Below are 26778 nucleotides of genomic sequence, written 5' to 3' on the forward strand. Positions count from 1 at the left end.
CCAGGAGCAAACAAGGAAGGGGATGAATGCTTGTCACCAAACACTCGAACACACAGATGTTCTGTTGAGAGTGTCCTGACTGGGTGCATCACGGTCTGGTACAGCAATTCGAATGCACAGGAACGCAAGAAGCTGCAGAGAGCGGTGGACTCAGCCCAATACATCACGGGCATGTCGCTCCCCACCATCGGGAGTATCCAGAGGAGGTGCTGCCTCAAGAAGGCAGCCTCTATCATTAAAGATCTCCACCATCCGGGCCGTGCCATCTTCTCACAGCTACCATCGGGCAGGAGGTACAGAAGCCTGAAGTCCCACACCACCAGGTTCAGGAACAGCTACTTCCCTTCAACCATTCAGTTCTTGAACCAACCAGCACAACCCTAATCACTACAGTTTAGCAACACTATGACCACTTTGATCACTTTGCCCTCAAATGGATTTTGTTTTTTTTGTTCTAATTGTGTTCTTTCTTGTAAAAATCATGTTTAATTTATGTTTTTCTTGTGAATGCAGCTTATCTGATGCTCTGTGCCTGTGATGCTGCTGCAAGTAAGCTTTTCATTGCACCTGTGCACACATGGACTTGTGCAGATGACAATAAACCCAACTTTGACTTTTGACTCTGAAATCACAAATCCACTAAATCAATTCAAAAAATCAACAGCAGGCTTTGGCAATGCAGAGTTACAACAACATAAACACCCTCTGTCTGTGCTCTCTCCAGCAGAAGCCAAGCTGTGCTGAAATCACTTGTTTTGTGTTGTGCTAATAACTGTCAGAGCAGCGTGAGGGGCATGGCTTTGTGGTAAGACCAGTCAAGCAATCACCTGACGATCATAACTTCAGTCAATGAACTGATTACACAACGCACACATTTCAGAGATTTTCCTGGGAAAATAGTCAAATAATATAACAAGAAAACTGTAAAATGCTCATAATGTACTAAAGGTCTGGCAGCATTTGTTAAGAGAAAGGCACACTCCATGTTTCACTTTGGACCCTGCTTCTGAAATATAAAATATAAACTAAAACTGTGCATTTGTATTCAATTTGAATGGGCTGCTTTGACAAGAGATATTATGAACTGTAATAATACCTTGCAAGGTAAAGCATTTTTACAGTAAATATCATAATCAATTGAATTTGTGTTAAATTGCTTTCTAAACAGGAGTGTTTGTTTTTCCAGATTTGGAGAGGCCGTGGACGGGAATCTTGTAATTGGAACGTTGTCCTGGCCAAATCCTTGGGTCATTGTGATTGGCTCATTCTTCTCTACGTGTGGCGCTGGTCTTCAGAGCCTGACAGGTGCCCCTCGCCTCTTGCAGGCCATTTCTCGCGATGGGATTGTACCCTTCCTCAGGGTATGTATGTGCTGCTTTCGCTGCTCTCATGAGGGAAGAAGGGAAATATTGGAGGTTGCAAGACAATGTGATGTGTTGGATTTGTGTAAAAATGTTCTTTGCACACTGCTGATTCCAAACCAAGTTATCTCCCTGTCATGAGAAATTTGAGATACTGGCTGACAGGACCTTGTATAAATAGATGAAAGATCACATACATGCCGGAACTGTACCAAGACTCATGACATTTTGCATGTGAAGGCAAGTGATGATGTCACTCATCATGAAACACGGACCTTAGAACATTGTGGGGGAACGAGGACCACGTTTTTCGGGTGTCACTTGTGGGGTACTCCCAGAGCGACACAGCCTGTCTCCTGCAATGTCAAATTGGGGAGGTTGTGAAGTAGGTAAAATGTTCGGACCTCTGCCTGCCACACATTTAAGTTATTCCCCCGTCACATTCCTAGTCTCCAGGAGATTTCCCAGCCCCTGATCCAGGGCCCAATCAGCCGCACAATTCCACATGAACCCTGCGATTGCCCCATCCCGTCACTAGGGATCTCCTGGGCCCTGGATCCCCCTGCTCCTTCAACACCTTGCCTCCAATCACACCCAGCAACCTCCCACCTTCCCTCAACGTTTAGAGAAAGCCCGTCTCTGTCCTGGCTGAGCACCGCCAACCAAACACATGTGCCTGCGTGAAAACACACAACACACATACTGTAGAGATGCAGATACACACAAACACGTGCACACGTGCCTGTGCATGTTCAAACACACATGTCCGCAGACTCACACAGACACACACATTGTGCAAACAAACAAGCAAACATCTACAAACATATGCACACGTGCGTACTCACATAGACAATCACACAGGCGCATGTGTGCGTGCACACACACAGACACACACAGACACACACAGACGCACACACACACACATAGACACACACAGACGTGCACACAGAGACACACAGACGCAGACAGAGACACACACACATGCACAGATGCACACACACAGACACACACACGCAGACACAGAGACACACACAAACGTGCACACAGAGGCACACAGACACAGACAGACACACATGCACAGACGCACACACACACACACACACACGCACGCAGAGACACACAGACACAGACAGAGACACACACACATGCACAGACGCGCGCACACACACACACACAGGCGCATACACACACACACACACAGGCGCATACACACACACACACACACACACACAGAGGCACGCACACACACAGGCAAGACACACACACAGACATACACACACACACACGCACACATACACGCAGGCGCATACACAGGCAGGCAGGCACACACACACACACACACACACACACACAGAGCACTCCCCTGGTATCTTCCGTGCATACATACAACCAGAGTTCCAAATTGCCTCTCACATGTGACCAGTACGTGCCGAGCTGCTGATCACATCGCCCAGCCTCTGCTACAATCTCCGGGCTTTGAGGCATCTCTCCTTCCCTATCCCCGCCCCCCTCCCCCCACACCCTTCCCCATCTAACGCCCTTGGTCATTGACCTAATTGGACCAGCCGCCACCTCCTAGGACCAGCCTTGGGAGAAAGGGATCAGTCTGCACGGTTCTGGAGACGGCCTGATGCAGTGGCCCAGCGACGTATATCATCACTGGCCCACCTTATCTGCATTCTTCAAGCTTCCTCTTTAGGGTGCACAAGAATTTCTGAGCAAGTGTTTTTCACTTTCTCTGTAAGTGGGAGATATAACTAAGGAAAAGTGTGGAGTTCCTGGATGCAGTCAATTTGCCGGATATTTTGAACCATTGCTGATAACTGCCCTCAGAGAATCCCAAGAGCAACAAATAATAAAGTGAAAAAAAACAGCAGATTCTGCAAATCCGTAATAAAAAAACAAAGCATGCTCAGGTCAGGCAGCATCTGTGGAGAGAGAATGTTTCAGGTCAATGGCCTTTCATCAAAACCCTGATGAAAGGTCATTGACTTGAAGCATCAGCTCCGTTCTTCTCTTTCCGTGGATGCTCTTTGACCCGCTGAGTGTTTCCAGCAGTTTCTGTTATTTAATTGGAACAAGGAGGATAAAGAGCTCGCTGTGAGAACAGTAATTAGATGCAGCAAGGTTACCAACTGTAGCCTTTATACGTCCTCTCTTACCCTGAAATGCTTTTGGGCTCTTGCTCTTTTCTTGGCTGCTCTTCATCAAAGTTTTAAATCCCTGAATTGCAGAGACAGATTCCCTTGAACTGTTGCTAATGTGCCGCCCTTTAAGCCTTCAGCGTCGTGTTCTTGGGGACGTGTGATGTGGTGGATCCTGTGAAACTTTCTGACACATGCCTCTGCAGAAAGATCCATTCGTTTTCACTGGAAACAGAAATCTCTCAGCTCCAAGACGCTTTTATTTAAAGTGACAAACCAACTTTCGTTTCATAAGATTAATAAAATAGCAGCAATGCACGTGTTTGCCTTGTGCATTTGTGGAGAATGTGATTTAGTATCAGAGGTTCAGGGAAATGGAGGAGGTGGCACCTTCAGTATTGGAGGCCATGGGAGGAGAGGGGCTTGACCACCGAAACCCATTGAGAATAACTTCAGCTGCCGCCTTAGGTTGGACCTGGCAGGAAACTAACTGCAGCTCTTCATGCAGACTGCCAAGTTCTAATTGCAGATAGATCTTTGTGGCATTATCAGCTTCAGTCGAGATGTGACCGTGGTGATTTCAACTCCCCACCTACCTGGTTCCCAGCAGATGTCGGGGCTTGAAACTGATCACCTCACATTGACTAGGTAGACGTCTTTCAACATAATGTGTGTGATTTTGTCCTTGAGTGACAATATAAAACGAGGGACAACAATCAAGAAGCCTGCTTTACAACCTCCGCAATTTTCACTTCCGTTGAAGCCAATGGGAGAGTTTCATCTCAGGATGCCTATTCAATACCACCTACACTACATTGTCGTCAAATCAAAACATCTGTAAAGCTGTATCAAGCCAACAGTTCCTATAGCAACGTGATGGGAGTTGCAAGACATCAATAAACTGTCTTCCTTAATAACATTGAGGTTGATATGAAAGTTATGCATTTGACAGCGGCTGTGTTATTCCAAAGGTGTCCAGGGGCCAGGAAACTACGAAGCAGATGATTTCCTCCCACTCCCAAATCATTAGGACGTGGGTTTTGACGCACTGTGCAAATATTGGTGGACTAGTAATTGGAGCATAAGTACTGCTACTTAATGCCAAACTTCCTTGAAATAAATATGCAGGTTGTTCTGATAAAATGTAACCAAAATAGTTCAAATTCATTTGCACAGAATAATTCTACATCTCACCTTTGGCATGTTAAGGATTTGTATTTAGGGTCATATTATTAGTTATTCATGAATCTAACAAAAATATGCTTTTAACAGGGATTTACAAATGGCAACTCCTGGGTCAGCAATAGAGCAGCGGGGAGGTCAATAAGTGATCAATTTCCTCTGAAAGGAATAATTTCTTCTTATGGTTTACTGCTTTTGTACGCCATGTTATTTGTAAAGCACTCGCCATCTCTTGAACATGCATCAGTTTTCTCTCACCTGCTCACATTGTCTTACTGGTTTATAATTCTCAGGTTTTTGGCCACGGGAAAGCAAACGGTGAGCCCACCTGGGCCCTGCTCCTGACGGCATGCATCTGTGAAACCGGAATTCTCATCGCCTCTCTGGATGAAGTGGCTCCCATCCTTTCCATGTACGTACACAAACACAAACCACCCGGCAATCTGAGAGCCAATTTTACCAACCTGCATTTCAGTGCAGAGTTTTCTACAAATTGAGAACCCAACTGTTTTTCTCAGCAGGCTCCGTTATTTATGTCTACTCTTTTAACAATAATTCTGATTATGTTCCTTACTAAAAGGATAGATGTATAAGTTATGCTCAGACCTCTTTTAATGGCAGTCACAAGTTCTGTTCTGTGTTGGAGCCACAAGAGACTGCAGATGCTGGAGGTGTTACAGCAACAACACACAAAATACTGGAGGAACTCAGCAGGTCAGGCAGCATCCGTGGAGGGAAATGGACGGTCAACGTCATGGATTGAGACCCTTCATCTGGAATCAAAGATAGAGGAGAGAGAGCCAGTATAAAGAGGTGGAGGGAAGGAATGGAGCAAGAGCTGGTGGGTGAGAGGTGGATTTGGACATAGAATGTAGAACAGTACAGCACAGGATAGACCCTGCGGCCCACAATGTTGTGCCGACATAGCTAATCCCTCCTACCTACAGAATACCCATATCCCTCCATTTTCCTCTCATTCATGTGCCCATCCAAGCCCCTCTTAAAAGCCCCCAATGAATTTGCCTCCACCACCCTATCAGGCAACACATTCCAGGCATCCACCACTCTCTGAGTAAAAAACGTATCTCTCACACCTCCTCTGAACCTACCCCCTCTCACCTTAAATGCATGCCCTCTGGTATTGGATCGCTCAATAATGGGAAAAAGATACTGCTTGTCCACTCTATCTATACCCCTCATAATTTTATACACTTCCAGCAGATCACCTTTCAGCCCCGGAGAAAAGAGCCCAAGTTTGTCCAGCCTCTCCTGATAGCACATGCCCTCTAACCCAGGCAGCATCCTGGTAAACCTCCTCTGCACCCTCTCTAAAGCCTCAACGTCCTTCCTATAGTGAGGTGACCAGAATTGCATGCAATACTCTAAATGCGGCCTAACCAGAGTTCTATAGAGATGCATCATAACTTCTTGACTCCTGTACTCAATACCCCGATTAATGAAAGCAAGCATTCTGTAAGCCTTCTTAACCATCCTGTCTACCTGTGTAGCCACTTTCAATGAGTCATGGACTTGCACCCCAAGGTCTCTCTGCTCTTCAACACTGTTAAGGGTCTTGCCCTTAAGAGTGAACAGGAGAGCAGCAGAGTTGGATATGTTGTGGGGTGATGTGAACAACATATCCTCTAATTAATTCCCTTCTCCGGGTAAGCGCATCATGCCTCCATGTTTCCTATGGACTATTTATTTACAGGATGAGTTGCTGTGAATTTGAGCCCATGTCCCATCACCAGGTGACGTGGAGCTCAGGGACAGCAGTGCATTCTATCAGCTAACCAAAAGCAGTAAATGTCTCCATCAAGACTTCGGCCACGATGTGGAGAGTGCAAGGAAAGGAGAGACCTACTGGTCTAACCAGAGTAGGGCACCTTCCAGACCAGGTACTTCATAAGGTAACAAAGAAACTCGGCATTAATTTTGCATAAATCTCTGTTTCACACTCAAAAGCAATCAATGTTAATTCCAACTGACTTAACCTAATTTCCCAGAGATATGTTTTTTATAGATTGTAATGTTCACTACCTGAAACCTCTCAAATTCCCCAGAAACAAGTCCCAGGTTCTTACTTCTCTCCTTACATTTTCTATTTCTGTTTGGTAAAATGAAGTGTCCATGGGATGCGATCTATTCTGTTTCTGAATTTCAATGATGCAGTCAAATCTCTTCCAAGAGAGTGGAAAGTGCAGTTCTGAGTATATCCTTGCTTGCTGAAAGTACTCAAAGCAGCAGAGTTTGTCTTGACTTTGAAGGTTCCACATAAACCTAATGCTTGCAGACATGGATGCACTTGTGGGCATTCCTCCTGAGCAGAGCAGGTCAGGGAAAATGAGCAGATAAATCCCAAAGAAGAAACGCAATGGGAGGAGGAATAGGAGGGATTATCAGTGAAGGCCATATCCGCACAGAGGTGTCCTGGGGCCAATTTTCCTACCTGGAAGCTCCGTGATACCTCCAGTAAGGAAGTCCTCATTGTTTCAGCCATGGCTACTGTCTGCACCTTCTCTATATCACCAGCCGCAGAATGGTTGGTGTTTTTCAGGCTCTGATGGAACGGTGGTAATGGTACCACAAATAAGGCCCTCCTGAAAAAGGACAGATGAATTCATTCACCTCTTAAAATCTCCCCATCCCTTCCCTCACCACTGCATGATTTTCGCTCCTTTCGGAAAGCCAAGAAATTCAACTTGGCCAGATAACCTGGCAGAAGAGCACAAGGACATGAGAGACTAGGAGCAGGAGAAGACTACCTGCCCTGCCATTCAATATAAGCATGGCTGATCTTCCCCAGGCCTCAATTCCTCTTCTGCACCAGTTCCGCAAAGCCCCCAATTCCTGATATTTCAAAAATGTATCTATTGCCTCTTTAAATACCTCCAGAGATCTAACCTCCACAACCCTCTGGGATAGAGAACTCCTGAGGTTCACCAGCCTCTGAGAGAAGAAATCCCTTCGGACCTGAGTATTAAATGACCATTCCCTTCCCTTGTAACTCTGTCCCCTTGTTTGAGACTCTCCCACTGGGGGAAGCGTCTCAGCATTTACCTCCATCCTAATTTGATTTGCCTGCATTAGAACACAAAGATAGTGAAGATGAGGACACACCTACACAATGTAACACTTGTAATCTGCAGGACAGGCTGTGACACCCCGTCTCAACACTGCCAGTGCAGAACCACCATGAATCTCCACAACAAATGGCCTTACACGAAGTCTGTCCCACTTCCACTGCAGCACCCAGACATCAGGTGGCTTCTGCTTGTCCCACAACGGAAACGGAGATGTAAGCCACGAAACACCATATCCTAGTCAGGTCTCTGATGAATTTTCTCATCCTTTCGTTTTGCAAAGGATTGACTTCCAGGCTTTGCACGAAACCTTCTGCATCTTTGTCGTCTGCCACCTGCAATCTCCTTGACATTGTCTGAAGGCTTTCAGATAGGCCTGTCCATGCATCAAGCAATTCTTCATGCCTACCTCTTCCACAGACAGCTTCATCCATCCTAATTTGATTCCTCTGCATCAGAATTTGTGTGTTGCTTAGCCAATCTGAGGGCTACAATTTCTCTTCCCTCTGACCTCGACGGAGGTCACCCACTGCAGGTCCCACCACTTGCTGGTCCCACCTCCAAACTACGCACCAGGTCGGTGTCTGAACTGAGCAGTGCGGGGTGTTAGATTGTGTCTTCATCCTCCCTTCCTTTTTATTCTTCTGCCAGGTTATCTGGCCACGTTCCAGAGATTGTGTTTGGTGAGGGAAGGGGTGGGAGGTGTTAAGAGCCACAAGCTTGCAGAGTCAACAGCTTGTAAATCAGAACAGGGTTCAGGATGAGGAGTGCAATGTTGAGGGGAGAACGCCTGTGAATACATTGGTGGCTTTGGCCACACTGCTGACCAGGGTCTCAGTAATAACTACTTCAACTGTACTGAGGACTCTTCCTTCTATTCACCTGCCTCATGCCAATTAACTGTCGCCCTTTGCTATGATGTCCCACTCTACCCCACAATAAGGAGAGGAGTGTTGTGTCAGAGTGTTTGGGTGATGTCGTCATCGTGAACGGTCAGCTGGACGTCAGTGGGGTGAGGTGTGAGGCAGGTGGCAAGGTGAGGGGGAGCTGAACCTGCGAATGGAGGTACAACAGCGTCTGTTGGCTTGTGAGTGATGGGGCTGTGGGGCACTGAGGCTAGCGGTGCGGTTGTTGGGATTGGAGATGCATTTGCTGCTCTTGATCCTTCAAATGGGGTCACTGAATTCCACACCTTTCTCCTTTCATGCCTTCACTGTGTCTAGTCATCTGTCCGAACTTGCAGCTACACTCGACAGCTTCTCACTGCCTCGGTAGAGCAGCCAGCATAACCAAAGACCCCACCCACCCCGGACATTCTCTCTTCTCCCCTCTCCCATTGAGCAGAAGATACAAAAGCCTGAAAGCACGCACCACCAGGCTCAAGGACAGCTTCTACCCCGCTGTTATAAGACTATTGAACAGACCGTGTGTACATTAAGATGGACTCTTGACCTCACAATCTACCTCGTCATGGCCTTGCATCTTATCGTCTGCCTGCACTGCATTCTGTTATTGTTTTTCCCTTGTACCACCTCGAAGTACTGATGTGATGTCATGATCTGTAGGGTAGCGTGCAAAACAGTTCTCACTGTACCTCGGTTCATGTGACAATAATAAACAATGACAACAATCATGGAGTCACATAGGGGTACAGCACGGAGCCAGCCCTCCGACCCACTGGAACCCCAGCTACCACCAAGCACCCACTTGGACTCATCCTCCACCAAGTCCTCCAGGGAAGAGTCCGAAAACACCCTCCCCTGTTAGAAACATAGAAAAACCTACAGCACAATTCAGGCCCTTCAGCCCACAAAGCTGCACCGAACATGTCCCTACCCTAGAAATTACTAGGCTTACCCATAGCCCTCTATTTTTCTCAACTCCATGTACCTATCCAACAGTCTCTTAGAAGACCCTATCGTATCCGTCTCCACCACCGTTGCTGGCAGCCCATTCCACACACTCACCACTCTCTGAGTAAAAAACTTACCCCTGACATCTCCTCTGTACCTACTCCCCAGCACCTTAAACCTGTGTCCTCTTGTGTCAACCATTTCAGCCCTGGGGAAAAGCCTCTGACTATCCACACGATCAATGCCTCTCATCATCTTATACACCTCTATCAGGTCCCCCCTCATCCTCCGTCGCTCCAAGGAGAAAAGGCCGAGTTCACTCAACCTGATTTCATAAGGCATGCTCCGCATTCCAGGCAGCATCCTTGTAGATCTCTTCTGCACCTTTTCTATGGCTTCCACATCCTTCCTGTAGTGAGGTGACCAGAACTGAGCACAGTACTCCAAGTGGGGTCTGACCAGGGTTCTATACAGCCGCAAGATTACCTCTCAGCTCCTAAATTCAATTCCACGGTTGATGAAGGACAATACACCGTGTGCCTTCTCAACCACAGAGTCAACCTGTGCAGTCGCTTTGGGCGTCCTATGGACTCGGACCCCAAGATCCCTCCGATCCTGTTGACCCATCTTTCCTTGCCTCCCAGACAAGAACCCTCACCAGTGAATGCTCAGACTAGAATGTACCTCCCCTACAATTGGAGCACTCATGTAAATGCAGAGAATTAACATGCAACCTGCAGTGATTGGAATCCTGCACTCATTTCCAGTAACCATCCAAGTTATCCCCTAAAGGTAGACCCCGTTATAGGTCCTATCACTCCCTGCTGTGGTACTGTTTGTATTGTCTCAGCAAAAGATCCTAAAATATTCCTTGTATTCACAATGTCTTCATTATATTGCATGTAAATGTTCAGTTTTTATCCACTTTGGTCTCCCAGGTCCTTTCCCTCAGCAAAGCAACGTTTATCAGTTAGCTCTGCCCCTGTACACTGGTGTGAATTTACACTGAACCCAAATGCATCACTCACTGTTTATCAACACTGAAGACCACAGTCCAATCATCCAACCTAGCACTCCATTCAGAGATGATCTGTGAATGCTGGAAATCTGAAATAAATATAAGAAAATACTGGAAAAAATGGAGCAACTCAATGAACATCCGAAAGGGAAAGGATGATTTAATGTTTGAGCTGGAACATAGATCAGAAGTGGCACTATAAACAGAGATTTCAAATATTTTGTAAGACCAACCTTACAGGCAAAATGTAGTGTGCACTGTGTTAGGATTTGTTCTTCACCCTCATCACAGTTATTGTGTGTTCTTTAGTACCAATTGAAGAACACCTGCCCAATTTCTATTGCATGACAAAGGAAGTGACTTAAAATGACATTTCTTTCTCCTCAGGTTCTTCCTGATGTGCTACATGTTTGTGAACCTGGCCTGCGCTCTGCAAACTCTGCTCCGAACTCCAAACTGGAGACCCCGATTCAAATATTACCACTGGTATGAAACAATGACACAAGAGTATGATCTGGTTTCAGTTCTACCTCGACCTAGAAATTGTTCTGTCAGGGAAAGTGCACTAAACTGACAAAGCAGGGTGGGTCAACACATCTAATGTGTGTGACCCCTGCCCCCCCCCCCCCTCACTGCAGATTCTTTAGTGCATGAGGCACCAGGCATTGCATGCTGTGCACATAGACCTTTCACCTACTTGCTCTGCAGGTGGAGGAACTCAAACAGGTGGGGGGTTGTAGAGGAGGGAGGCCCGCTAGTTTGCTGGGGAGATGGGGTGTGGTTCTGAGAAGTGGGGTCAGAATCAGGACCACAAAGTTCAGCTGTGTTACAGGTGATGAAGTGGCAAAGGGTTTTGTGATCAGGGGCAGGTTTGGGGAGTAGTTGATGGGGCAACGGTTGAGGTTGTGAATAAGCCAGTATCTCCCATTTATTTGCTGGAAGAAGATCTCGAGAAGTGCAGAATTTTGGTGGATCCAAGCTTGAGACTGCCTGCCTCAGACCTGGCCATTCACTTCACTTCACATCTCATTGAAGCAGACTGCACATTGTGTAAAAGGACTACTTCCATATGAGTGGCCCGTATCATTTGCAGGCAACATATGATCTTAGGCAGGTAGAAGACAATTGGATACCACCACACTTTTGTCAGCAACGTCCTGCATAAGGACAACATATGAACCTGGAAATTATATGGAGACCTTTGTGAAACACTCTGTATACATCCAATCACTGCCAAGAAAACTTCTAATATGCCACATACTTAAACATTGAGTTATCTATTTAGAGGTCTATATTTTTGATGCTATCAATTTTGTCCAATCGTGACAAAAGCTTTCTAAAAATTGCTCTTAAATAAAGCAGGATGTTGTTTAAGGATTACAGCTGCATCCAAGTCTGATGTGTATAGCAACAGATTATTTAGTGTATGTTGGGTCAATAGCAAGTAGTTTAGAGCACATTGCATTGCACATGTTTTACAGAAGGTAGCAGGTTCCTTGGTATGTGTTACATTGAGGAAAGTGGATAAGTAACAGCTTATCCACTTAAGAGCTTCTGAGGATTTTATCAGGATTGCTCTGAATTGAATTCTCGACAATGAGCAAACTTCATCTAACCCCATCACATTTCCTCAATTAACATGCCCATGCAATAAAGAAGTGTAAACCACCTTGCCCCAGGGTTAGTGTAGGCACCAAAACCTTCCTCACTAATTTTATTGGTAATTCTTACAATAAAATGCCAACTTTAGGAAAATGAAATGGCTACTGCAGCAACACAGTTATTGGATCTGTGTCCTCATGCTACACAGCAAAACAAACTCTCACCTCCCCCCATACTGGATAACACTGCAAATTTAATACTAATCTCCTGCAAAGACCTCATCCAGAAGGGGAAGGTCTCAGATGTACATTCACCATGCCTTCTGTTTTTGCAAAGTACCTTCCGAATTACAAACTAGCAAAGTTCACCAGCGTTTTCTACAATCTCAGGCTTTACAGCTAATTAAATGATGTCTAGTAGTCACTGTTGTAATTCAGAAGCTGACGTAGATGTGCAAGTGCTGTAATGCATATTACTAAATAAAATGTGATGAACTGTTCATACCTCGCACATGCTTCCACAGGCAAGGTGTGTTAGCAACTGCGATTACATCTCTGCACTTGTGACAAGATTTTATTTTTTCTCAGGGCTATGTCATTCCTGGGAATGAGCCTGTGTCTGGCCCTGATGTTTATATGCTCTTGGTACTATGCCATAGTGGCCATGGTAATTGCTGGACTTATCTACAAATACATTGAGTTCAACGGGTAAGTGACTCTGCTTATTTTGTACAGTACTTTACAGAATGAAACTCTGTGCCATGTCCTTGCAGTGCAGCCAGTCCTATCCTTTGGATGTTGATCTGTACTCTGGACGAAGTGCTGTCACTAAGTTAAACACTACCAGCGCCCTAGCTTAGGTATAGGTTGGTTTCTCACTGAGCCAATGAGAGTGTGAGAGAGAGCCGGTAGTAACTCAGACAAGGCAAATGGCTGCAGCGGCTGATACTCTGTTAATAAGCAGAAAATACTGGAAAAGGTGCAGCGGTCACAGAGTCACAGAGCAATACAGCACAGATACAGGCCCTTCGGCCCAACCAGTCCATGCCGACCACAGTGCCCACCCAGCTAGTCCCAATTTCCTGCGTTCGGCCCATATCCCTCCGAGCCCTGCCCCTCCATGTACCTATCCAAGTGCTTTTTAAATGATACTGTTGTACCTGCCTCACCCACTTCCCCTGGCAGCTCGTTCCACACACTCACCACCCTCTGCGTGAAAAAGTTTCCCCTCAGGTCCCTTTTAAATCTTTCCCCTCTCACCCTCAATCTATGCCTCCTAGTTTCGGACTCCCCTCCCCTGGGGAAAAGACTGTTACCATCCACCTGATTTATACCTCTCATGATTTCATAAACCTCTATAACATCGCCCCTCATTCTCCTACGCTCCAAGGAATAAAGACCTCGCCTGGCCAACTTCTTCCTAGAACAGCGTCTGGGGAAAACAGCAAAGTTGTCTTTGGATGGAGAATCACTGAGGTGGCTCTGTACTTGATAAAGTAGAAAATATAAAGTCACTTGTGTCATTTAATCTTCTATTCCTTTATTTCAACAACAGTGAATTTAGAGCAAGAAGTTATTTCCCCTGCTTTTGTTGTACCAATCCGCTGTTGGCTTTCAAACGTTCCGACAGCCACAACCAGCTTGCAGGAAAGGCCACTCTGACAGATCTCTGTCAAGGCTAATGGCTGGTGGTTAGTTGCCTATATGTAGTCAGATGCAGATGTATAAGTCTCAAATTCTGCTGATCCTGAATTGTTTCCAGCTTCCAATTTGCTGAATCCATGACCAATGGGCTTCCTGCATCTCCCAATCCCACCTCACCTCCTCTTCCCCATCCCGTGAAAAGCTCCTCCTGAAGATCCAGTTTGATCAGCCTGAGCTGGCAGACTTCAGACTTCATCTCTCCCACACCATGTGACCTGGACTGGGCTTGGATAGTGGTCATGATATTTGCTGGAGTCAAAATGTTCTCTTCAGATCTTCCATCACCCTAATGCAAACAATCTACCTGGCAGAGATTTCACTCAACACAGATTCATCCTTCCCCTGTGATTGGATCAGTGCTGGAGATTGGGAAATCACTGCCATTAATGGTAGAGGAAAGCGATCAAAACCAAGGCAAGCACTCGTGCGCGGGGAGTTGTGGCAGATGTGACTTGCAAACACTGACAGTGGCAGAGGGTGGGGTGGGGTGGGGTGGGCGGGGTGGTCAGGGTGACTGAACAGCTTCCTACAGAACAGAGGAGAAATGAACCCACTCAAGAGCCTTAAACTGGCTCTGTGACCAAGCCAACATGGTGAAACTCAGGCCAACTGCAGAGAGAGGCAGACCATACGTCTTCTGGTCTGATCAAGGACGGGCTGGGTTTGGCGATCTTGCAGAGCTCAACTCGTGAGCTTTGTGTAGCACCCAACAAGAGACTGGATTTTCACTTTGGCGGATAGAAAGGAGAGGGAGTGGGAGGGGAGGAGGAGGAAGGAATGGTTGCCATTGGACAGATACATTCGGCTTCTGGCAGCAGGTCCTAGAAATGGTGACAGATGTTTGTAATTTAGCTGTAAATGTCCCCTTGGTTACCTCAGTGTGTGTGTGTGTGTGTGTGTGTGTGTGTGTGTGTGTGTGTGTGTGTGTGTGTATGTGTGTTCGCTCTGTGTGTGTGTGTGTGTGTGAGTGTGTGTGTGTGTGTGTGTGTGTTCGCTGTGTGTGTTCGCTGTATGTGTGTGTGTGCGTGTGTGTGTCTGTGTGTGTCTGTGTGTATGTGCACATTTGTGTATGTGTGTCTGTGTGTGCGCACATTGTGTGTGTGTGCATATGTGCATTTGTGTGTGTGTGGGCATTGTGTGTGTGTGCATGTACACGTTTGTGTGTGTGCGTGTGTTGTGTGTGCGTGCATATGTGTTTATGTGTGTGTGCATATGTTCTTTTGTGTGTGTGTCTGTGCGTGTGTGTGTTCGCATTGTTTGTGCGTGTTTGTGTGTGCGTGCGTTGTGTGCACATGCACATTTGTGTGTCTGTGTGTGTTTGCGCATATGTACGTTTGTGTGTGCGTATTTGTGTGTGTGCATGTTTGTGTGTCTGTGTGTGTCTGTGTGCACATGCGTTGTGTGTGTGCATATGTGCATGTGTGTGTGTGCGTTTGTGCGTGCGTGTGTGTGCGTGCATTTGTGCGTGTGTGTGTGCATTTGTGCATGTGTGTGCACGTTTGTGCATTTGTGCGTGTGTGTGCGCACGCACGTTTGTGTGTGTGTGTGTGTGTGTGTGTGTGTGTGTGTGTGTGTGTGTGTGTGTGTGTGTGTGTGTGTGTGAGACCATGTAGCCATTCATGACTCTGACTAAGGGACAAGCCCAGATCATTTTATTCAGCAGGAAGCATTGAAACTGAAGTGCAGGTTAATACTGAAGATCTAATTTCAATAGCAGGAAAAGCTGAAGAACATGAGACCTGAACTGAGTTAAAATGCCAGCAACAGGTCATTGCGAAAACTGAATGGCCATTTGATAACAATGATGAGAAAGTTCCAAAGGGTTGGAAATATTCACAGAGAAAAGTATGGAGAGTTTAGGAAATAATCATACTGACTTCTAAATTACTCTGAAGGAGCGGGAAACAACGATCTCAGTATTGAACAGCAGAACGTTTTACTGATCTTTATTTTCTTCCTGCAGAGCTGAGAAAGAATGGGGTGATGGAATCCGCGGCTTGTCACTCAGTGCAGCCCGTTATGCTCTGCTCAGGCTTGAAGAAGGTCCCCCGCACACCAAGAACTGGAGGTAAGGAGGTCTCCTACCCTTCAGTATCTACACGGGATTGTGATAATATCTGCAAATCTGTTGGCGTTTCATAATTGACGAAAGAGCAGAGGTCAATAAACCCAGCAATAACTATCTTATTTCCAAGGGTTTGTTTTCTGCCGATGTTACCATGCACTCAGGGTCGTGTTTACTCAATTACAATGGTCAGATACAGTGAATGTTTTGCTTTCCTCAGCTTGTGCAAACTATGCCCTACTGACAGGCTCTGGTTAGCACAGAGCCACTGCCTCACAGCTCCAGAGTCCCGGGTTCAATCCTGACTTGTGCTGCTCTCTGTGTGGAGTTTGCAACATTCTCCCTGTGACCCTGTGCGAGTCCTCCTGGTTTCCTCCCACATCCCAAGATTGGTGGGTTAATTGGCCACTGTAAAGTGCCCCAAGAATGTAGGCGAGTGGTAGAATCCGGGGGGAGTTAATGGGAATGAGGGGAGAATAAAATGGGATAGGTAGGATGAGCGTAAATGGGTGCTGATGGCCAGCACTAATTTAGTGGGCTGAAAGGCCTGTTTCTGTGCTGTGTATCTCTGTGATTTTATGACATTAACCGACTCTTACCCCACAAAATGGATGATAATGAAGGTTTAGTTCCAATTACAGTAAATTTGCTTTAAGTGTATCATCATCCACTTCAGATCAGTTTCAGAGTTATAGAGACATACAACACAGAAACCGGCCCTTCAGCCCAACTGGTCCATGCTGACCAAGATTCCCATCCAGGCCAGTCCCATTTGCCCGCACCTGGCCCATATCCCTCTAAACCTTTCCTATCCATGTACTCGTCCAAGTGTTACGTTTTGTTTTCTTGCAGGTTGAGTTGACAAAATAATCTGCTTTGTTGCTAGGCCCCAGCTTCTTGTGCTGGTAAAGGTTGACCAGGACCAGAATGTCAAACACCCACAACTTCTGACGTTCACCTGCCAGCTGAAGGCTGGGAAAGGCCTCACCATTGTGGGCTCCGTGCTGGAGGGCAGCTTCCTGGAAAATCACACCCAAGCCCAACGCGCTGAGGAGGTAATTCACTCACACATTCTCGCACGTCTTGCTTCAATTGATATGAGTGGGCTGACAGAATAATGTCCTTTGGAGAGAGCTCCTAATTTACATTCATCGGGAGTTTACAACCTGGTTCCGTAACATATACTTACAGGAACAGAGTAAATCTGTTTACCACATAATTTGCACTTGACCCTTATTAGATGCCTAGGCTACAACATGAAACACATGAATTACCAGCCGCAATTGAGAGCATTAAATGTGCCATTCACTTCAATGAGTTTCTGAAATGGAAGAGAATGCTGTGTCATTACCACATAAAATATTTGCTACTATTGACAAGTCTGCCGGCAAAATAATTTTCCCTAAAGTTAGAAAATTTTCTATTTGATTTAAAGTAATTCATAGTTTTTAAAATGTACTGATAAAAGTAATCATTTATCAATAGATCTTACAATTTTCAATGGTAATTTTTTTGCACATTAAGCTGAAGGATCTTCTTGTTTGGAAGGAATATCTTCCAAGCACATTCTCTCAGAAAGCAAAACGTCTCAACCACAGTTTTAGAAAAGCACCTGGTCGGCACTGACTTGATGGGCCGAAGGGCCTGTTTCCATGCTGTCGAGTCGTGGAGTCGTACAGCACAGAAACAGGCCCTTCAGCCCAACCGGTCCCTGCCGACCAAGATTCCCATCTAAGCTGGTCCCATTTGCCCGCCTTTGCCCTATATCCCTCTAAACCTTTCCTATCCATGTACCTGTCCAAGTACCTTCTAAATGTTGTTAATGTGCCTGCCTCACCCACTTCCTCTAGCAGCTCGTTCCATATATTGACCATTCCTGGGTGAAAAAGTTGCCCCTCAAGTTCCTATTAAATCTCTCCCCTCTCATCTTTAGTTCTTGATTCCTCAACCCTTGCAAAAAGACTGCATGCATTCACCCTGTCCATGCCCCTCATGACTTTGTACACCTGTATGTCTCTATGTTTCTATTGCACCATGCAACACTATTCCTTTATCACACCAGCCATTCTATGTGAGCTCGCCAATCCAATGCCAACTGGGGGAAAGGAAGGATCCCATAGAAAGGAAGGATCCCATAGCTTCAGAACATGAAGAGCATGATACCAGATTTTGTGATTTGAGATCGTTGGCCCAGCAGTTGCTATGACTGTAGGACATTCAGCGATTTTCCCAGCTGAAATAATTTCTGTTGGGTAAGTCCAGGATCATACCTGGTCTGTGCTCTTCAGTTTCAAGTTGGCAATGAAGTTCAATATTCATGCACAAGGAGTCCTCCAATGCCACCCTTTCAATTCAACTTTTGCAATTTTTTCCAGAATTAACTTTTTTAATGGAGTTAAATCAATATCCTTGAGCAGATTTGCACCGGAATATAACTGAGCCATGTGTTTTTATGGCCATTAGTTTCAATAATACGCAGTCAAACCTCATTAACACCATGGAGACACTGGAGACTACAGACGCTGGAATCTGGAGCAACAAACCATCTGCTGGAGGAACTCAGCAGGTCGAGCAGCATCTGTGAGGGGAAAGGAATTGTCGACATTTCAGGTCTAAGGGTTTCAACCCAAAATGTTGACAATCATTAACACCAGCATATTTGTAATAAGTTTTCCTAAGTATTCCAGCAAGAGTCTGTACACAGTTCAGTTAATCTGGTAAATCCATACCAAAAGCCAGATCCAATCTATGTCTGTGGTGTGAGGCACTTTGCCCAATATTGGACAACATTCTAGTTATAACCGCTAGCATGCATCTGAGTCAGGTATCGTTCAGTTCGAGATCATGACTTGAACTTTCTTATACTGACAAATTGATAGCTTTGATTTCCTTTGTAAGAACAAAGGACAGATTGGGTGACAACTTCGTCGAGCACCTCCACTCCGTCTGCCACAACAGCCAGGACTTCCCGGTGGCCACCCACTTCAATTCCACATCCCACTCCCACACTGACATGTCCGTCCACGGCCTCCTCTACTGCCACGTTGAGGCCAGACGCAGGTTGGAGGAACAACACCTCAGATTCCGCCTTGGGAGTCTCCAACCTGACGGCCTCAACATCGATTTCTCCAACTTCCGGTAACCCCTCCCCTTTTTCTCCCCCACCCCCCCCCCCCACTCCTTCCCTTATTCCTGTGGCTCCCTTCCCCTGCCTTGATGACCTGCCCATCTCCTCTCCTCCCCTCCCCCATCCTTTATTCCATGGTCCACTGCCCTCTCCAACCGGATTCCTTCTTCTTCAGCCCTTTGCCTCTTCTACCTCCCACCTCTCAGCTTCTTACATCTCCTCACCCAACCCCTCCCACCTACCTTCCCCTTCTCACCTGGACTCACCTCTCACCTGGACTCACCTCTCTCCTATCTGTGTGTGCTCCTCCCCCTCCCCCCACCTTCTTATTCCGGCTTCTGCCCTCTTCCTTTCCAGTCCTGATGAGGGGTCTCGGCCCAAAACGTCGACTGTTTATTTCCCTCCGCGGATGCTGCCTGACCTGCTGAGTTCCTCCAGCATTTTGTGTGTGTGTTGCTCCAGATTCCAGCATCTGCAGAATTTCTTGTGTCTTCACAAAACATTTATTTCTTGTGTGTGCTTTCTAACAACCTTGGGAAGGTGAGGCTGGAGGGCAAATTGTTCCCTTTCATTCCGTACGCAGGCTGATAATTATTTTATTAATAACGCTTTGCTCAAACATCGACGGCTTGTGTTTTCACGTCCCGAAAACTGAGCATGTTTTCTCATTGCAAATGTGCTTTGGGTTGTCAGAAATGTTTTTGTGCATCTGACCAGGTTATAATTCCCACAGATGGGTTGCAGGGGCACTTTTTGAAGCTTCAAGCAATAGTTTTTATCAATTTCAGAAGAATTGGCACTCGCGCCCAGTCAGTTTGCAATGAATCCTCCTATTCAGAACTGCAGTCTGAAATGTTGTCGTACTTTCAGTCTTCGCTTTCAGCCAGTGGTTAAAGGGTTCCTTGCAAATCCTTTGACTCCATCGTCGTATTTGAGAGCAGTACAAAAATTTAACCCCATCCTGTACTGTAAAGAATGTTCAGTTTCAAGACTTTTAAACTACTTGAATTGATTAACCCATTAGTAAATATACTTACAATATCAAATGACTGCAATCAGTGTAATTTACTTGGATGATAATTGGAGAGCAAAACATCTCTGATATGTCAGAACCAGAATCAGAATCAGGTTTATTATCACTGACATATGATGTGAAGTTTGTTGTTTTGTGGCAGCAGTACAGTGCAAGACATAAAAAGCTATAAATTACAAGAATAGTGCTAAAATGAATAACGAGGTAGTGTTCATGGGTTATTGGACCATTCAGAAATCTGATGGCGGAGGGGAAGAAGCTGTTCCTGAATCATTGGGTGTGGGTCTTCAGGCTCCTGTACCTCCTCCCTGATGGTAGTAACAAGAAGAGGGCATGTCCCGGGTGGTGAGAGCCCTTAGTGATGGATGCCGCCTTCTTGAAGCACTGCCTCTTGAAGATGTCCTCGATGTGGGGAGGGTTGTGCCCGTGATGGAACTGGCTGAATCTACAACCCTCTGCAGCCTCTTGCAATCCTGTGCATTGGAGCCTCCGTACCAGGCGGTGATGCAACCAGTCAGAATGCTCTCCACTGTACATCTATAGAAATTTGTAAGATTCTTTGGTGACAAACCAAATCTCCTCAAACTCCTAACAAAGTAGAGCCACTGGTGTGCCTTCTTCATGATTGCATCAATGTGCTGGGCCCAGCATAGATCCTCTGAGATGTTGACACCCAGGAACTTGAAGCCGCTCACCCTTTCCACCGCTGACCCCTCAATGAGGGCTGGTGTGTGTTCTCCCGACTTCCCCTTCCTGATGCCAACAATCCATTCCTTGGTCTTGCTGACGTTGAGTGCGAGGTTGTTGTTGCGACACCACTTAACCAGCTGATCTATCTCACTCCTGTATGCCTCCTCGTCGCCATCTGAGGTTCTGCCACCAATTAGTTAAAATGCTCAGAGTAGCCACAGCTAATTTATTGAGAACAGATTCTAAAGAGCTTGTTTGCTGGAATCCAGGGTGTTAGTGAATTTATAAAGAATGGTGATATGGATTTCCTCTCCTTTCTTGGATTAGATAGTTTACTCACCTTGTTCCTGGGATGAAATGCATTGACATTTTTCTGAACTGGAGGTCTGGTCTACCAGCTGTTGGACTTCTCCACGTGAAGAATCTGAGTGTCACCCAAACATTTTAGCTGCTTCTTTTTGGCCTCACCAAAGGGCAGATTAGAAACACCAACTCCCTGAAGCTGTTATGAAGGACACTTCAGAATTTTAATGAGGAAACTGGTGTTGCGCTTTAATGGAAAAGTAGATATCAGTCAAAAGTCGATTTATGTTTAATAATTGAGCTACAGACTCAAAATGGTTCCCTGTGTCAGTATGTCTGCCACAGAATATTGAAAGTTTTATATGACTGGCAGTAACAACAGGGTAATTTTGACTGACAACTTTTGCCAGCGGAAAATAAATTAATTCTAATGAGGTTGGTGCCTGAAGAGGAATATGAGATGGTTGCCATGTAATTTAAGTGTAATTCACAGTTGATTTGGACAGGTAGTTTGCATCCAGATGTTAGCCTGTATTATCCTATGCCTCTGTCTTAGGTTCTGGGTCAAAATAAGGAGGCAACTTTCCCTTCTACCTAATGCCTGTGATCGTCTGGTGGATTTTAGGTTGCAGTTTCTACACTCTTGTTTTTCACATAACTGATTGCATGCAATCAAGCTGGGAAATGTTGGAGTATGGTGAAGTGATATCAAGCAGATGAAGTGCAGTTACTGCTCACCACTTTATTACTAACAACCAAATATACTGGGCATATGGTGCCAATTATTCATCATTGCCATGGATATCAACTCCACACAATCTGAAGTGAGCTACTAATTCTGTTCAAGTCAGTGTCTGCCGGTATAAGAATCACTGCCGATTTCAGGCAGAATCTAAGTTTTTGGGCATCTTTAATCATTTGTTAGCACTATTAATGTAACAAGATTTGACCAGCCACCAGCTACAAAAGCGAATTCATTCACATCCAACATGTTTGTCTTATTATTAACCAGTTGATGCCCGTTGATGTTTGGTTGAAGTAGTTGATGCATGTAACAACACTGAAGGGGTGTCAAACTTTGTAAAAGCTAGTTAGTATCAACATGAGGGATAGATATAACGTGCTGTAGTCCCGTATCGCGGGTGAGCTGCAGTGTGGTGCCAGCCGACATATTAGAGCAGTGCTGCAGAGGTTACAGGCTGTTGTTTGTTCTGACCAGTGCACAGCTGCAGAACTTATCTGCAGTCGGCATTGTTTCCTCAGCTGTCACTGCAAACCCACTTTACTCCCAAAGGGCCTCACAGGGAGGTGTCATGTGTCTGTTGGATGAAGCCAGTGATCACATATGTTATATTTTAGCACCTTCAAAGATTTATCTATATCGACTCCTGGATGCCACTATTCTTGCACCTAGTTGAGGTGAAAGAGATGACACAAGTACACAGCGGCACAGCGAGTAGATCTGCTCCCTCAAAACTCCAGCAGCCCAGGTTCGATCCTGACATCTGCTGCTGCCTGTGTGGATTTGCATGTTCTCTCTGTGACTGTGTGAATTTCCACTGGATGCTCCCATTTCCTCCCACGTCCCAAAGCCATGTGGGTTGTGAGGTTAATTGACCCCTGTAGCGTTGCCCCTGGTGGAGGTGGGTGATGTATTTGATGGGAATGTGGGGGAATGGGGTAGGTCTGTGAGCTGCCATGGAGCTGGGCTGACTGGCTCCTTCTGTGCTGCAAGGAAGTATGAAGATAAATGGACGATAGATCATAGAACAGCACAGCACAGGAACAGGCCTTTCAGCCCTCGATGTTGTGCCATACTAATTAGACTAGTAATTAAATGCCTAACAAAATGAATCCCTTCTGCCTACACGATGTCCACATCCCTCCATTCTCTGCACATCCATGCGTCCATCTAAGAGCCTCTTAAACGCCTCTATCGTATCTGCCTCCACCCCCACCCCTGGCAGCACATTACAGGCACCCACCACTCTCGGTGTAAAAAAACTTGCCCCTTCTCACCTTAAATGCATGCCCTCTGGTATTAGACGTTTTGACCCTGGACAAAAGATACCAGCTGTCTAGTCTATCTATGTCTCTCATTATCTTATAAAGTTCTATCAGGTCTCCCCTCAGCCTCCACTGCTCCAGAGAAAACAACCCAAGGTTGTCCAACCTCTCCTTATAGCACATGCCCTCTAATCCAGGCAGCATCCTGGTGAACCTCTTCTGCACCCTCTCCAAAGCCCCCGCACCCTTCCTGTAATGGGGTGACCAGAATTGAATGCAATACTCTGGATGCAGCCTAGCCAGAGTTTAGAATTTATAAAGATACAACTATGTTTTAATCTATTTATACTCTAAACTGTCAATAGCACTTTTGTCATAAACATTTGAAGTACATTGCAACACGCAATCCGCTGGAGGAACTCAGCAGGTCGAGCAGCATCTGTGGGGGAAAGGAATTGTCGACGTTTCAGGTCGAAACCCTGCATCAGGACTGAGAGGGGAAAGGGGAGATGGCCAGTGTAGAGAGGAGAGGGGGAGGGGTGAGACAGGGGTCCGAGGTAACTGGTGGGCTGAGGAGGGGTGTGAGATGTCAGGCAGGTAGCACCAGGTCGGGGAGGTGAGGGGGGGTGGAGTTGGGAGACTGCGGCAGGTGGTTTATAGATGGAGGCAGACGGGGTGGGGGGGGGAACAGATGGAGCAAGATGGTGGGGGGAGGGTGAAGAGTAAGTAAAGGAGGTGAGAGTGGGAGCCATTAGAGGAGCAGTTGAAACCAGATTTTGGGAGGGGTGGTTGGGGGGGGGGGGGGGGGGTAACCTGTGTGTGAAGTGGGTGGATGGAGCCAGGAGAGGGAAGGGGACGTTCTCACCTCTGTTATCTATCAGGGTCCAGCACAGTAGAGCTTTGTGTGTCTGCTTATCTCCCTCCAGCAGCCATCTCCCATCTTCACACTCTCCGCCTCCACCTCGCTCCAGCTTTTTTTCCCTCTCTTCCCTCTCTCTCTCTCTCTCTCTCTCTCTCTCTCTCTCTCTCTCTCTCTCTCTCTCTCTCTCTCTCTCTCTCTCTCTCTCTCTCTCTCTCTCTCTCTCTCTCTCTCTCTCTCTCTCTCTCTCTCTCTCTCTCTCTCTCTCTCTCTCTCTCTCTCTCTCTCTCTCTCTCTCCACCTGCCGCAGTCTCCCAATTCCACCCCCGCTCACCTCCCCTACCTGGCGCTACCTGCCTGACATCTCACACCCCTCCTCAGCCCACCAGATACCTTGGACTCCTGTCTCACCCCTCCCCCTCTCCTCTCTATACCGGCCGTCTCCCCTCTCCCCTCTCAGTCCTGATGCAGGGTTTCAACCCGAAATGTCGACAATTCCTTTCACCTCACAGACGCTGCTCGACCCCCTGAGTTCCTCCAGCAGATTGTGTGTTGCTCCAGATACCAGCATCTGCAGTCTCTGGTGTTTCCATTTGAAGTACATCATTCTATTTGTTCAGATGCTGTGTGTTTAAGAACATGTATTTGGCAAATGAATCCCAATCATCCAGCACAGTTTAATTTCAAGCCTGAAATATCCTGAGATGCAGCTTATTGTCAAGGGAGTCACTAAAAATGAGCAATAAATAGCTTTCACACTCAGGTTTGAAATACGAGTTTCGATAAACAGTTAAATGGGTTTCCAGGTGATCTCGCTCTAGGCCACCATTAACAGTGCTTTTTTTAGGCAAGTCGTACATGAGGTTAGTGCTCCAAGGTTCACTGCCTCCGTGAGGGAAGTTGCTTCACCTCCGTGCTTGGCCTATTTACAAAGTGAGAAGCAGGATATTCTGTTTAAAAAAAGCATGCAGGTGCCTTTACTTTAAAAATAGATCCAACCACCTTCAACTGCTTAGTTAGTGGTGTCCTTCCATCAGAAGGTCAGAATGTTCACTGGTGGTTGCACTCGATTCCATTCACAGTTCCTCAGCGAGTGAAGCAGCCTGTGTCTATGTGCAGCAGGTCTGAGACAACGTTCATGCAGGGGCTGGTCAATGGCAGGTAACAATTGCACTCCAACAGCGCCAGGCAATAATTGAACAATAAACAGCTGAAAGAACTCAGCAGGTTGAGCAGCGTCTGTGGAGGCAAAGGGGTGGCTGACATATCGGATCAAGACCCTGCTTTCAGCAGTTTATTTTTTGCTGAATGTTCCAGCATCTGCAGCCGCTTGTGTTTCCAACAAGAGAGAGTCCAGCCATCTAACCTTGACATTCACTGGTAATTTGGTTTATTAGAGTCATAATCAGGTTTATTATCACTGACAATGTCGTGAAAGTTGTTGTTTTGTGGAAGCAGTACAGTGCAAGACATAAAATTACTATAAATTACAAAATAAATAAATAGTGCAAAAAAGGAATAACGAGGTAGTGTTCATGGGTTCACGGACCGTTCAGAAATCTGATGGTGGAGGGGAAGAAGCTGTTCCTGAATCGTTGAGTGTGGGTCTTCAGGCTCCTGTACCTCCTCCCCGATGGTGGTAACGTGAAGAGGGCATGTCCCAAGTGGTGAGGGTCCTCAGTGACGGATGCCGCCTTCTTGAGGCACTGCCTCTTGAAGATGAGTTGAAGACTGAGGTACAGTGAAAAACTTTGTTTTGCATGCCATCCACACAGATCCTTTCATCTCATCAGTACATTTGAGGTAGTACAATGGAAAAACAATAACAAAATGCAGAATATAGCATTACAGTTACAGAGAAAGTGCAATGCAGGCAGACACTAATGTGTAAGGCCATGATGAGGTAGATTGTGAGGTCAACGGTCCATCTTACTGTACTAGGGGACCGTTCAATAGTCTCACCCCACTATCAATGACTAGAAACTCAATTGGACCACCATGTAACTATGGTGATTACATAAGTAGGTCAAAGGTTAGACATCTTTTTGAAATTAACTCACCTCCTGACATCATGAAGCCCTTCCAGTGTCTGCTAGTCACTAGCTCAGAGTGTGTTGGAAGATTCTCCACTTGCTCAGATGCATACAGCTCCAACAACTCTCAAGGGGTTCAGGAAAAAGCAACCCATCTACCATCCTCTGCAATCATTCCCGAACACCAGCCATGCACTGTGGCTGCAGTGTACTGTTTACAAAATGCACCGCAGTAACTCACCTGAGCTGCTGCAATAACATCTCCCAAACCCCACAGCCTCCACCACCGGGAAGGACAGACAGCAGCAGATGCGTGAGGACACCGCCAACTGCAGGTCCCCTCCCAGTCCCTCACCATCCTGACTTGGAAATACATCAGGGGTCCTGCATCGTCACTGGGTCAAATCCTGGATCTCCCTCCCCAACAGCACTGGGGGAGCATCTTCCCCAGAAGTACCACAGTGGTTTAGTCAGGTGGCTCGTCCTCTCTTCAGTGTGAGTAGGAATAGGCAATAACTGCTGGCCTGACCAGCAACACCAAGAACCTGATAAATGAGTAAATTACAAACAAATGCCAGGCAGGAGCCTTGTCCTCTCAAGGGCTAGATGAACAGTCAGAATCTCCATTAGAAAAGTCAGAGGATGTGTTGAGCTTTCATATCCAGGACTGGGAATCCCTGCACCACACAACAGCAGAAGAAATTCCATGAGTTCA

At 46.3% G+C, this 26778-nt stretch overlaps 1 protein-coding gene across 1 annotated transcript in view; it reads left to right on the forward strand.

Moving 5' to 3' along the window:
• Nucleotides 1-26778, forward strand: part of LOC127578705 (solute carrier family 12 member 5-like) — a 490113-nt gene that overhangs the window by 428932 nt on the left and 34403 nt on the right. The window contains 6 exon segments of the mRNA XM_052031027.1: nucleotides 1187-1361; nucleotides 4981-5099; nucleotides 11029-11127; nucleotides 12831-12950; nucleotides 15910-16014; nucleotides 16898-17066. Coding sequence (XP_051886987.1) covers nucleotides 1187-1361; nucleotides 4981-5099; nucleotides 11029-11127; nucleotides 12831-12950; nucleotides 15910-16014; nucleotides 16898-17066 — 787 coding nt within the window.

This window comes from Pristis pectinata, chromosome 16 (genome assembly GCF_009764475.1).
Source record: "Pristis pectinata isolate sPriPec2 chromosome 16, sPriPec2.1.pri, whole genome shotgun sequence".
Lineage (NCBI taxonomy): Eukaryota > Metazoa > Chordata > Chondrichthyes > Rhinopristiformes > Pristidae > Pristis > Pristis pectinata.